This window comes from Lagopus muta, chromosome 11 (genome assembly GCF_023343835.1).
Source record: "Lagopus muta isolate bLagMut1 chromosome 11, bLagMut1 primary, whole genome shotgun sequence".
Lineage (NCBI taxonomy): Eukaryota > Metazoa > Chordata > Aves > Galliformes > Phasianidae > Lagopus > Lagopus muta.
Window position 1 is genome coordinate 8698703 of NC_064443.1, and position 13863 is coordinate 8712565.

At 40.2% G+C, this 13863-nt stretch overlaps 1 protein-coding gene across 37 annotated transcripts in view; it reads left to right on the forward strand.

Annotated features, from left to right (window-relative positions):
• Positions 1-13863, forward strand: part of LOC125698633 (sarcolemma associated protein) — a 403851-nt gene that overhangs the window by 313815 nt on the left and 76173 nt on the right. For 34 of the 37 annotated variants that reach the window (XM_048957219.1, XM_048957218.1, XM_048957217.1 and 31 more), the window contains exon 1: positions 495-707. The exons of 1 other annotated variant lie outside the window; for it this stretch is intronic. In XM_048957219.1, the coding sequence (XP_048813176.1) occupies positions 510-707 (198 nt within the window). In that variant the 5' untranslated portion in view covers positions 495-509. Of the gene's footprint in view, positions 1-494; positions 708-11601; positions 11727-13863 lie in introns of those variants that run through there. 2 more of the 37 variants (XM_048957255.1, XM_048957253.1) reach the window with 2 other exon arrangements.

Here is a 13863-nt window from a genome sequence, read left to right on the forward strand (position 1 = left end):
TTACTGCGCTTTGAGGGAGGACGCCGGTCCTTTTCCCCCTTCCATAAACCTCTCCTTGCTTCCATGGTGCGGTGGTCAGCGTTGTTTACGGAAGGGGGAAAAAAAGGGAGGCAGTTGAGGTCCCAAACAAAAGTATTTGTATGACTCATCCGCCTGGATTTAAGACGTTCTCTCCTTCTGTCGAGGAGCCTTTCCTTCTCTCTGAAGAAATCAGATGCTTGTTCCTGTTCTTCCAGAGGAGGATGGATTGAAAGTGGTACATTTTAGACATTTTCTGGGCCACTGCTGATGTTGTTAAGAGACATAATGGGGCTTTTTCACTGGATTATTGCCAGAATTAGTTTACACACTGAAACAATGAGTTGTTAGGCCTCTTGTATGCGATAATGTTTGTCGTGCTTTAATGTAAACTTGCTGTGGAGGTTTGGCTTAAAAATTGTGGAGGACGATCTGCATCAGAAGAGGTTCTCTTCGTCTCTGGTTCGTGTGGCAACTCCAATCTGTCCTCGATGCCTTCAGCCTTGGCCATCTTCACCTGCCGCCCCAACTCCCATCCGTTTCAGGAGCGTCATGTCTACCTGGATGAGCCCGTCAAGATCGGCCGCTCTGTGGCTCGCTGCAGGCCAGCTCAGAATAATGCGACTTTTGACTGTAAGGTGCTGTCCAGGAACCATGCACTTGTCTGGTTTGATCACAAGACAGGCAAGGTAAGATGTTTTGCTTACTTTATTTAAAAATAGTAAACTTATTTATTTTAACAAGTCCCCAGATGTTGCAGATCGCTTTCATTTCACTGCAGTAAATATGGCTGTGTGTGGAAGGATTGTGTTGTAGCTAGTGATTAATTATCTAATAAGTTGATAATTTCTTACCAAGCAGAAACTCAGCTTGTTCTTAAAGGTATTTAACGCTAACAGTAATGATAACTGGAGTGATTTTGAGGTGAGTAATTACAAATCTGAAAGCGCAGACTTGTGTGAATGATGTGGTACAATATTTTATTTATTTTCAAATATAGAGAAATGATTGTCTGAGCGTATAAATAAATCCCATTGTGAGGAGCTATCAGAAAGCAGGTTTAAAAGCATGCTGGGTTTGTGTGGCACTCTTCCTACATTCTTGAAATCATATATAGCTTGTCTTGTTTGGATCCGGTAGATAGTGGGGATGTAGCAGAGGCATACAAGGTATTTTCTCATTGCTAGTGGAAATGGTATTAAAATACATTCAGTGTTGTATTAACCTGCCACCGTTTGCCTCAGAAGGGCAGTAGCTGTGTTGTTATGTGAAATACACGGGCTCTGTAGTGCGTGCTTTGTCCACTAGGGTTTGAACTGGGACAAGTAAAGCCATTTTACTTAATGACTGTGAAGTTAATTTTAAATTTCAACAAGAAGAGGACGAAGTGCAGATTTCAGTTGCTCAGCACTGTTATTTTCTTCCAAATGTGTTGATGTTACAGCCTGGAACTCCACCTGCTACAAATTAGCTCCTTTTTTAGCTTCCCTGCATTGCCCTTCTGCGAAATGTGGTCAGGGTAGCTCTTGATTTTAGGAATAATGAAGCCAGTAATTAATGCTGTGTTTTTTAGTAGTGTGACACAGCATGAAGAGCAGTAGAACAAAGTTCTTAAACCTTCCATTGTTAGCTATCCCCTGTTATGCAACACCTGGGCATGATGGGACAAGACAAGCGTTTAATTTCTTGAGGCTGGGTTATGGCATGGCTTTCAAGTTACTCACATGTAATTGTGTGAACTGCTATCTGTGATTCATTAAAAATATTGTTTTGGCTCTATAGTGTTTATGATATGCATTCTTGAACACTCTTAAGAACTTAAGTGCGTGAAATACAGCTATTTTTAGTGTAAGCTTAGTTTCTAACCATTTTTTGACTCAAAGTAAAAGATTTTACTTTATTGTACTGGTTTTAAATTTGAAAGTATTGTACATACAGCTTTTTATCGGTGTTTTCATGATTTATAAGCATTTTAAGACCCTCATGTGCCCTGTGATGGCTATAAATACGCCAGGTATATTAAAGGTGGTTTCATTTGAGAAAACATGGAGTGTTGAGCAAACCTGCTAACTCATAGAAGAGCTCAAAAGAGACCCAGATGTTGTTTAGTGATGTTCTTAAATTTTTAGTTTGCTTTGGCTCCTCTAACACATGTCAAAAATGATATGCTTATTCCCTTTATCTTTAGCTGATCTAAAATAGCAACTCGGTAGTAGTAAATAAGATGGCAACATGTGATAGCTCTTGAAATACCATCATGTGAGAAGTTGATGGGGGAATCTTGATGAAAATTGCGCAAATGAGTATCTGGATCAGTAGCCATAGCGATAACTAAATAAAGAGTGGGGTTTCAGATGATGCACAGGGATGTATTGCTGTTCGTTTTACATGTCGGAGCATTGCAAAAGGCAGGAAGAATTGATAAAGCAGAACACAGAGTTTTGGATTCCGTTTGGTTCGTGGCAACAGTGGTGAATTTTGGGACGGAGGTGAGGGGGATGGGAAGTGCAATGAAAGAGAATATGAAGTGCTCCTGGGAAAAGGTGGGTGATGGTAAATACAATCTTCATCTTGAATCACAAAAGCTGCTTAAAATGCTGTGGTGTTTTAAATGAATAAACAAAAACATAAATTATGCCAGAAATTTGCATGTGGGAATGTTTATTACCATTGTTTACAGAACTTCTACGTGTATCTCATGTAGGAATGTGTCATTATCCTATCAATGATATATATTTGGATCTGCGTGAGTTGTTTATGCTGTAGCAGTTGTAAACATTTCTTAGAAGCTTATCAATAAGACTCTTACCAATTTTGCTTTTTTGAGAGATAAGACCTTGAAATGTTAACTTAATAACAAAGAGGAATCCTTGAGAAATGTAAAAATAGTTCATGAATCATCTGGGGCCAGGCACTGGTAAGCGGTGTGCTTCGATGGCAATAGCAGATTCCTGCATTCCCTGTCTGTGCTCTCTGCTGCCTCTCGAGCCTCCTGTCTGCTGTGCTGCTGGTTTTTCCTTGAGGGTTTGGAGTCGTGTTTGTTTTGTTTTAGTGAATCACATGAATGGTCCTGTGTGTGCTACATAGTCTGTAAATAATTGTATCAGCATAATCTGTAGGGAAGAGTGAAAAGTGGGGAGAGGGAGCATCAGTAAACATTGGCTAGAAAACTAGTTAGTAAACTTCTTGAGGCAGAGGCAACCTGAAGATGAAGTGAATTATATAAATACATTAATGTAGTTAATTATTGTGGGCTGAGACATGCCAGTGTTTATTTAGTGTAAGGGCAGTTCATATGTGCAGCGAGCTGCCTGTACTGAGGAGATAATGCCTGTGTCACACCAGCATTATTAATGATAAAAGTGGGATGAGTCTTCAAGACCTCAAGAAAGCAATAATTAAAAATAGGTATTTAAAGTTGCATTTGTCTTTTGAAATGTTTCATGTAAACCTGACAACACATAAATGTGGAAGGAGCGGAGGGGGAAACCTGTACTCAGGTTTTTGATTATTTTTGTGCTTAGTAGTGCATTTATAGAAAAACAGCACAACATCTCTTCTTGCTTGTGTTTATAGAAGCAGTGTGATGTGTCCTTTAATCGTAGGTTTTTCATAGAGCAGGAAAATTAGAATCTTAGGCTTAGACTTGATTATTTATTATTAATTTATTTAGGGTGGGGGGCAGTGGGGGCAGTAGTTACAGGTGAATGCATCTTTGTAAGGAAGGCCTGTAAGAGCAATCACCAGGTACGTAGGAAGTGGATGCTGTGCTGAGCAAGCAGTGTTCTGAGAAGTGTGAATCAGAGCAGATGAAAGCATGCAGCGCTTCCTCAGCTTCTGTCACTGCAAAGGGCAGGAACTCTAAGTGCTTAATTGGAATAGTCTTAAACCTGATTTTCTTGTGTGTGTATGTTATATGTATTTAATAAGCAAGTTGAGAACGTTTGATAGCTTGCATGTGACTTCTAGGCTGGAATGCTTGATAGGCTTTTGGCAGAAAAAAGTGGATTTCCAGCGTATTCAGACTTTAAAAAAAAAAACATTTCTTGCTTAATCCAGTGCCTTAGGCTGATTAATGGGAGTGGCTTTCATAGCAGAGAATTCAACTGTATAGGAAATAAAGGATTGTTTTATACCAAAAGGACAATGAACTGTTGGCCATCTGTAACTGAAGAAAATTACGTAGGCACAAGTTTTGCTGGTAGAATGGCAGCTAACACTGCTGTTTTCATGTAATTTGGTGTGGGTAGTAATTGAGTTAAACAGGCTCGTGTTATCTTGGTTACTGGAGTGCTAATTAGTAGATTAAAGGCCAAATAGTCAATATGGTAGCAGATAAAATTCATTAAGGCAGTACTTCATGGCTTCTGGCCTTAAATTATGTGAAATAAAGGTGTGAAAGAGTGTTCCCTATAGGGAGCAACATCTTCAAAGAAAACGAAAGAACCCCGACCCTAAAGGCACAGCCAGGGCTATGCAGTTGGTTCAGCTGTGTGTTGGTGCCTGGGAAAATCTTGCAACAAGTTTTGGAACACATCTCTGGGCATGTGAAGGAGAAGGTGACTTGGTGACTTTGCAGGGATGAATAATCTCTGGTGAGATGTCTTGTGTAGGTCCTGGTGTGCGTGGCAGTGCGACAGTGCTCAGCCGTGTGCCAGAGTAGAAAGAAGGGTAAGACTGGGTTGTAACCACTGGCTCTGCCCTTGTTGTTATCTCCTGTAGTATTTTGTTAGGTCTGTTTCATAAAACTTAGATGTGGAAACCGGCAGCTGGGTCTGTGGGGTTTTCATGAGAGATTGTTGCTGCTGTGTCCTGTAGAGATTCTCTATGATACTCTGCTCTGCTTGGCACTGATCTACGTAAGAGCTGCTTCATTTCTCGTGTTTCAGTAGCATTTCTTTAGGTAAGTGCTGCGTCTGCTGTTTATTTTCCTCTAATACCTCTTCATCTTTGTTACAATTGTTGTCTTTGAGAGCTGAACAGTGCTTTCACTATTTTCAGTGGTGCTTTCTGCTCACAGGCTGCAGTGTCTGTCAAGAGGCACTTTATCTTCCAGACGTTGTTTGTTCTGAGTGCCCTGCAAGACGGAGATCTTCCATAATGTTCCAAGGTTAAATTTTGCAGAGAGCAGCGAGATCAGGCGGTCCTCACAGATACGCATTAATATTTTTATGCAAGTGATGATCGCCCTGAATGATCTACCCAGTTTTATGCTGGCATGCTATAAGGCCAGCACGGGGCAGGCAGCTGCGTTTGGGCAAACTACACCAAACTGCTGGTAGCAGAGCGCGGTGCAGAAGGGCTGCCGGCCATTTAGCGCCGAGGTGAGCGGCTGCCGAAAGGATTTCCCTGCAGTGATACCATCTAGAGCCAGTGCTGCAGAGCTAATACTGTAATTCTTGGAGCTGATCCATTGCAGTCATGGTACATCTGTGCTGTGCCAGGAACACCAACACATCGATTAGGTTTTAAAAACAAACAAAAATCCCTTTTGTATTTGAAATGAATTTTTACAAACCTCAAATGAATTATGTTACTTAGCAGTGATAAAGGCTGGTTAATGTGTTTTCCTTGGGCCTCCAGTGGCGTGGTTTGGGCTCGCTCCTGGTCCCATGCTTACAAATGTAAGACTTTGCTTCTTAAACCACTTTGATTAAATACATTTTTTTAAAGTTTTAATTTGAAAAACTCGCGTTTGTTGTTTGCAGTGATCCATCCATCTTTAGCAGGCAGACTTATTTGGCATTGGGAAAATACTTTTGGTTTGTCCTTGCCCTCTAATTTTTTTCTTATTGAGCTTGAGAAGTTTAGGTTGCTTCACTGTCTAATGAAAGTAATTGAAATCAACTCTAAGTGGCACAGCTGGACTCTGCTGTCCCACATGGCTACTGAATTATGTGGTTGTCCATGGGTTTGTTTACTGGTCAGATCAATAATTGCTTTCTGTTGGTACTTCTAACATGCTGTGCTTGGACTCAGCATGACTGAAGCTTAGTGAAGTCCTACTGTGGCAAATCGTTGGTGTTCTCAACTTGTCTGTCTTCTCAGAGGTATTTGTTCTTGTAGTAGGACCAATGGAGGAAGGCTGGCAGAAATCAAGCATAGGCAAGTCTTTTTTGTCTGGTTTGCAACTGGGAACCTCAGGTAGAAAGGTAGAGAGGACTGTAACTCCATAAACCCCTGCAAGAGCATCTATCTGCCTGCCACAGAGCAGTAAGATGGCTGTGGTGGAGCCAGATGTCGACCAGATACAATTTTTGTGTTGTGTTGCACCAGGCACGCACACTGGATTAAGCAATGTCCCAGAGTTTACTTCACTCTTGAAGAAACTGAACTTCCAGCAGCCTTATGGTAAAAAAAGTCCAAAATGCTGAATTAACACTGGTTGAGTGACAAAGCATGGTGAACACTAGCAGTTGTACAGCATTTGCAAAATGTAAAAATTGATTATCCTTGGCAAATCCCAGTGCTTCTTATAGTTAAGGGCATGAAGAACTTACAGCATCTTTGCCAAGCTAAGTTGTGTGCTGGTTAGTAGTTCAGTTCTGTGTGTTCTCTTTGTTACTGTAATGTCTCTTCCATAAGAAAGAAAATGAATGCAAGAGCTGAAGATATAAAAGTTGTGGATGTTTGTGGTGTATTTAAAGGAAAGAATAGAAATGCCCATGTTTCAAATCAGAGAAGAAAACCTTTATTAGAGGCCAGATAAATGTTTGTACTGCGTCTTTGGAAGGCATTGGGTACTGGCTGCGATTTGCGTATACCATTGGTGTCACCTGGAATGGCGTTTTATCTTCTCAGCTGGCACTTTGTGGAGTTGGTCCTTTTCTGGATATTGAGCAAGATTAAGTTTATGTACAGATTTTCTAAAAATTTGATGCATTTTCAATGATGGAATATTATTAATACACTATAAAAGGTTTTTGTTTCTTGCCCCTCTGCAGAAAAGCAGATTTTGATGGCTTGTTTTCTATTATTGAATTGCTTTTCTTGCCGTGTCATACTTAACAGTAAGGGTAGAAGCCAGATCTCCTGGCTGTGCAAAGCTGGGATTTTTGCTTCTGTTTGCCTTTTAAATTTCTGGTGACTTTCCCCATAATTTCTGGTGCAATTAATTGACAGCTCCTGATTTGGCTGTTGGCTATAATAGGTGAATGAACTTAAGGTTTGTAGCATTGTAAATCGTTTCTGGCAGTGCTATTACTTGCAATTTCATTCTAGCATTTCTACATTTAGATTTATCTTTTCCAGCTGCTAGAAAAATATGGTTTTTCATGAGGATTAATGAATTATTTACAATTCTTCCTATTCTAAATTTTGTTTGGGGGAGGAAAGTCAAGTTTTTTTAATATTTGTACGTGAAGGAATCCATTCTGCAGACAAGCTGTTCTTGTCTTTGATCTTGATAGGTAGCTGTGGCCCCTTGTTATTTTCTCGCTATCATTACAGGGACTCCATTTGCTAAATGACAGAGGGATTTTAAGGCTACTTGGAATCAGTATAATCACATATTATCAAGGGGCAAACTATGAATTTGTTGAAATGTTTTTTGTTTCTATGGATTCCGGAGCTGTAAGTCATTGTGCAAAGTTAGGACAGTATCTGCTTTGAAGGAAGTTACAGTTCTGTGAATGACCACCACTGAATTGTGTGGCCAGGACGCATTGTCACAGGGCAAGTGATGCTGGAAGTCACCTAGCCCAATCCTGAGCTCCAAGGTAGGACTAAGTAGGTTGTTTGTGGACGTGGGGTAGAATTTCAGGTATAGAATTTAATCTGTAGCTACTTTGGTCAAAATAATTTCTGAGGACAGAATCCAGTACTTGCTAGGTAGGCTGTTACTCTGTGTTGCTGTTGTCTTAATTCATGTCTGTTCTGAAGGTCTAGAACGTTCAGTGCATCTGTAACATTCCCAGCAGGATATGTCAGGTAGAGATTTTCCTGTTAGAAAAGCAGTTCCAGATAAAAGGCGATGTAGTAATGCTCCTGGTTCCATAGGGCTGGAAATAACACTTTCACTTACAGCTCTCAACCACGACTTCCTTTTTAAAAGCTCAAAGAGGAAATTGGTATCTTTAAATCTTCCTCTTTGAGAACTTTTCCTCGACTGCGTATTCCAGAGTTTCTGGAAGAGGCAGGAATAGAAATCATCATAGATACAGAATATCTGCTTTTGGAATCTGTGTAATTAGCTGACACAAGGTAAAGCTACAACTGTGCTGTTGAAACAGGACTTTTGGTAGGACTATCAATATCGTTTGTAACCTTGTGCCAGTGGACAGAGACCTCTCTCTGGTGGGAAGGAGGATCTCGTAGGCTGCTGTTATGTTAGCATAGAAACACCTGGGTTTCTAAGTCTCTTTGGCTGCTCTATAGCATTGGCCTTATTTTTAGTTAAGTTCATAAGTCTGATTTTTAATTAGAAAATTGAGGCTGTGTCTGCTGCATTTGGGTAGGATTTTAACTTATACATAGATGGAAAAGGAAATGCTTTTGGTGTTTTGTGTTGTATTGACTTATAAAGACAACTTTTAAAACTTGTATTCTATTTTGGTACCTGTGTACTGAACATCTCCTGAAGTCAGTACACGTTATACAACACATCTTATTGCACAGTACTGCCTTTAGTATAGATCTGCCTTTTAGCTGTAGGTTCACTTAGTCTGACCCAATGTTTCAGAAATGGGCTTGAGTTTGGTTGAAACAAAAAAGAAATTGAAGAAAGAATCCAAAAAAAATAAAGAATCCTCCTGCAACCGACCAACCAAAACATAACCTGCCCTTATGTAGCTGTCCTGGTTTCTTTGAGCTACTTAATCAGATTGCATTCCTGCGTGTTCTTCTGGACATCCTTGCTTCATAGCACAGAGTAAATGTGCCTGAACTCGAACAGTCCTGTATGCTGATGTGCAGACAGGTGGGGTTATTTGGTCTCCCCTGGTTGATCAGATGAAAATGCATTTGATTTTCTTTTCCGTTTCTTGCAAAGCTTTATTTTGAGTCTTCCCAGGGTAGATGTTGGATGACTTTTAGATGGTGATGTAAGTTTTATGATGTAATCTTATAGAATCTTGATGACTAGTCTTTCTTGTGAGATCTGTAACTTGTACTCTTTGATGTATTTTGTAATTTAAACTTGTTGAACACATATTCATTTATATTGCAGTTTTGTTTCCAAAAGATTTACAGAAATAATTGCTTTTTAGTATCGTCTAAAAACCTATAATGAGGATGTAGTTTTGAGTCCAATGTTAAGGGAACTGTAATCTTGTTACATTATTTCAGTGATCTGTCTGCTGGTGTCATGCCTCAACCTAAATTAAGTCTAAAAAGTATGTTACATAATGCTGCTTTAAATATTGCTTTAGACGGCTCTTCTATAGGTGAGAAAAGCTGAGTGGAAACTATATTGTCTCCCAAACATTTGCGGTCAACAGAAAGATTTGAGAAATAGTAAGTGCTTGTTAGTACTTGTGGATAAAAGGGTTTTATTCCATCCTTGGGTTCATGCTGAGGTTTCCCAAATACTCTTTTTCTTGGGGTGGTTGTGGGTGAAGACCAAGTCCTAGCTGTGCTAGATGAAAGTGCTGCGTAGCTGTTGACAGTGCTCAATGTTCCTGTGATATTTTAGTGATCTCAAACTGAAGTACGTTATGTGCACTCAACAGGAAGCTCTTGCTTTTTATCATTCTTGATGATGTCTCACTTGGGTGGAAGAAAAGAACGTAGGTAAGAGATGAGCACAGAATGAGAGGAGTTGTGGATGCTGTGCATTCACTCGCACAGCTGCCTGGAGTGCCAGTCCCTGAGTTGTGTCAGTGAGCCGGTCTGAGGGCTTGTTTAATTACTGTAGCAAGTTCTTTTGTTTAATGCATGTGCTACATGGACTCTAGCTGGTGGAGAGACCCAGTTCTCCTGATGGAGCAATTTTTGAGCAATTGAAAGTGTCAGCTGCGCTGGAGTTTTACTTTTTTAATGCAGTGTTTGAGGTATGAGTTCTGTTTGTTGGCAGCAAAGGGAGGAGAAAGTTTATCTGCTTTGAAGAAGAAGCCTTTGGAAAGAGCTCTGTGACCTTGCTCGAGGATGAGCTCCAGTGGGAGGGATGCCTTGTATATTTATTCTATATAACCAGAAGCATGAGGTCAGAGTGCAGCTGCTTTAAAGTGCAGAGTGCTCAGATGCCTGCCTACCCTTGAGGCGTAGTAAGGGCATTATCATTTAAATGCCTAAATTACAATAATTAACATTGTTGCTTAATGTGCTAAGGGTGTACTGGGCCAGATTTAGGAGTTTTGAAAATACTGTCATTTAAGTACTTTAGTTGATTGTTTTTCTTAAGTATAATGACTTCAAGGCCTGAAAAATAGACATGAAGCATTGCTTTTTCCTAAGTAAACTATTAAACATTTTTCAGGTGTTCTGGTATTATTTGGGCAAAATCTAAACATGTCCTATAGCAGGAAGCTTGTATGTCTTGCTGTTTTTCTGCAGTGCTAATGAGAAATTAGATAACGCAGGCTGTGGTAGAACATGGCTCTTTCTTACCTTCTGCAACACTCAGCATTGCCATTTAGAGAGGAATCGTGCTTCTTAGTTTCTAGTTCTATTGTCTTACAGGATTTTGGTCCAGATCAAGAAGCATTTTCTTCAATGTATATTTTGTAGCTCCTCTCACAAAGCAGCTAAAACTAACAATTTGAAATAAAACCTGGTAACATATTCTACATCATCCAATGAAAATACCATTCAGAAAGTCCAAGGTTACTGAACCTGCAGAGTTTGTTGGTAACTCATTTAGTGCAAGGTGTCTGTGGCAGTGTTGGGGAAGGTCTGGTAAAGTGACAGGCAGAGTCAGATGGAGTAGGCAACAAAAAAAGCACCACTGAATGGCAGCATTGCAGCAGAGCGAGCCTTGTTGCATTTACCTGATCTTCTTGTAGCTGTGAGAGCCTCAGTTAGCTTGGGAGTTCTGGTGGAGTGCAGGGTGGGTGGTGGTGGTTGTTTATGTTCAGGTAGTAACCTCATTTTATTTGTAATACAAGCATATAGCCATTTAAACCAAATACCGTACCAAATGCAGTTTCAGTTTGTGGACTTGCTTAAAGTTTTCCTTCACTTTTTCTATTGAGATGACAAAAAAAAAAAAAAAAAGTTCTGCAAAATACTGATACGTAGTAAAGTGTGTAACAAAATTGAAGAAATGAGAACAAATCTATATTGGGAAAGCTTGTGAGCACACAGGATTTTCCCAAGCTGTTTCTCAAGTGCTATGTGAGGCTTTCTACTTTACAGGCTCCCCATCTGTCCCCCCCTTCCACACACTGACACTTGGTCTGCTCTTAAAACAGCTGGACTATAGATTTCAGCTCCCTTGTCTGTGCTGTGCATCTGTGTATAACTGTTTGGCTGTGTATTCTGTGATGAGGGAGGAAAAAGGATTGCAGCTTTACATAAAGAGCTACCTTATCTACTTGCTGTGTGCTTTCAAGTACTGCTTTCTCACTGGGCACTGCACAGTCTACACGTGGCTTCCTGAAAGTCATCGTGACCCTGACTGCTGCCTTCCTCCCACTGCTGCCCCTCTCAACGGAGGAGGAGAGATAGATTCATGAGAACTGTGGTAGTGTCCCATCGCAGCTGTAGCCTTGGTTCCTTCCACCTTTTGTCTGCATGGATTCAAGGTAAACGTCGCATGGCTGAAATCAAGGGTAAGCATTGTGAGGAGCTGGAGAGAGAACTGGGGGAAAAGGAGTGAGGTGAAAAGCTAGACACAACTTTCCTGTATCTCACACTTCTCGTAATGCAAGCAGTCACTTCTTTTGAGACTGCTGGCTGTATAGAAAGGACTGGGAGCGCTCAGGTACTGTGCGCAGCAAGAAGCACCTCTGTACAGACAGAAAAGAGAAGTGCGGGTGTGAGCTTTGTACAGCACTCAGACACTGATGAATTCTCAGCATTAGGGATAAACAAATTGGGTAAGTAAATTAACACCAGAACGGTGAACGCACCATGGGGTTTGATTCCATTGGAAATTTAGGGAAGATGATGGGATACAGAGAAGGTGATTGAAGTTGCAAGTGGATGAAGCTATGCAAAGGGGAATACTGAAACTTCAAAACAGTTGGATTGCATGCTTCAGGTTGCAAGTTGCTCTTAAAACAAAACACAACAGGAAGTGTGTTATCACTTCTTCTTTTTAAAATTTACTTCTGGATTAAGCTTAGTGCTTGAAGAGCAGACTTTTATGCTGTTGGAAAAAATAATCTTAAAAGTTACAATTATCATTTAAGGTAACAAAGCTTTTCCTTGAAAATTTTCTCTTCGATGTTTGAATGTTTCATTTTTAAGGATGCCTATTTCTCTCAGCTTAATTTCTGAGGTTCTATCAAAATATTCTGAAGGCATCAAGTAGAGCCATCATTGTGACAGTGCAGCAACAGCTTTTGTTATGAGCCTTTTGTACAGCAGATTAGAATTTCCTTGATCAGACAGACTGCTTGATGGTTATATATTTGAGAGTGACTCTTAGCATAATGAAAGGATTGTACTGCTGTAAAATGAATTGTGTGTCTTTTAAAATAAGAGTTAGCATTTTAGTAAATTAATTTTTTTATTGAATCAAGGTGGTTTTTTGTGGGTTTTTTTGTTTTTTTTTGTTTTTTTCTTCAATTTTGCTTTATGCTTGGAGTGAATTAGGGAATGAACTCTTCTGGTATGTATTGAATCTTCAGTTGGAATTATGGCTGCATGGAAGTCTGAGAGAAGCTGAGCAGTTGAAATGGTAAGGAAATACCTGCTGAGCCATTGACTCACCTGGGCACACCTCTTCCTGAGTTTGCAGGGCAAAGCATCCATAATTGCAAGAGTGAGTGAGCCTTTAGGAGAAGGGGAATGATGGAGTAAAAGCTGATGATTGTTCCTGAGAGAGTTCAGTGACTGCTGAACCCACTGGGAAAGAAGTAAATATGTGGCATTCTGGCCCTAGCCCTAGTGCAGTAATGCTTTTACTGTAACTTAAAGAATGTTACTATTGAGTGAATTGCTTTATTTAGTGGTTAAAGTACTCTTTTTAGTTAGTGAAAATGAGTGAAAAAACTTTCCCTTTGGTTATTGATTATATGAATGAGAGAGAGACTTTAAAATTATAAAACGTTTAGTATGTTTGTGAATTATTTTAAACACAGCAATTAGACATGGATAAAAATGCCCTCCATTTTTCTTCCAGGACAGTATCTCTGTGAGCTGTCCTGGGATTTTCCTTTCCTTTCCACTCTTACTGTGGCTGATCTGTTCACTGTTTCTGTTGTTTAAATTCTCAAGCTAAACCTTTGAAAAGGAAGTGAAGAAAATGTTGCTGTTCCTGATGGGCCTGTTAGGAAATGCTGAGGTTATAAAAGTGTTGAGAAACTGATGGAAGGTGACCGCTGCTGGCTGGTGTGCATCATCAGGCTTTGAGCTGGTTGGCGTTCCCTGTGGTGGAGTGGCCAGGACTGGAAGCTTGGAGGCGTGGAGCTGCTCGAGGCTGCAGGCTGGGTGGTGTGTGTGGGCACTGCGGGCAGATAAGCTGTTCGAGCTGTCCAGAATGAAGCGTGAAAAGTGCAGTTGAATAGTGTGAGGGATCTGATTAACAGAATGATTCTTCTGTACCTAGCTTTAAGAAAGAAAGCTTTAAAAAAGGCATGGAAAAAGCAAGACATGAAATATACAAATACTGTGTTTTTCTGTTTTGTTTTTGTTTTTTTTTTAAAAAAAAAGGTCTTTTTGCTCCATAAGAACAATTTCTTGTGCTTACATCTGCAATTGCAGCACCGCTTTGTTTTTAAGATGCCTTCAGCTGAAGGCCAA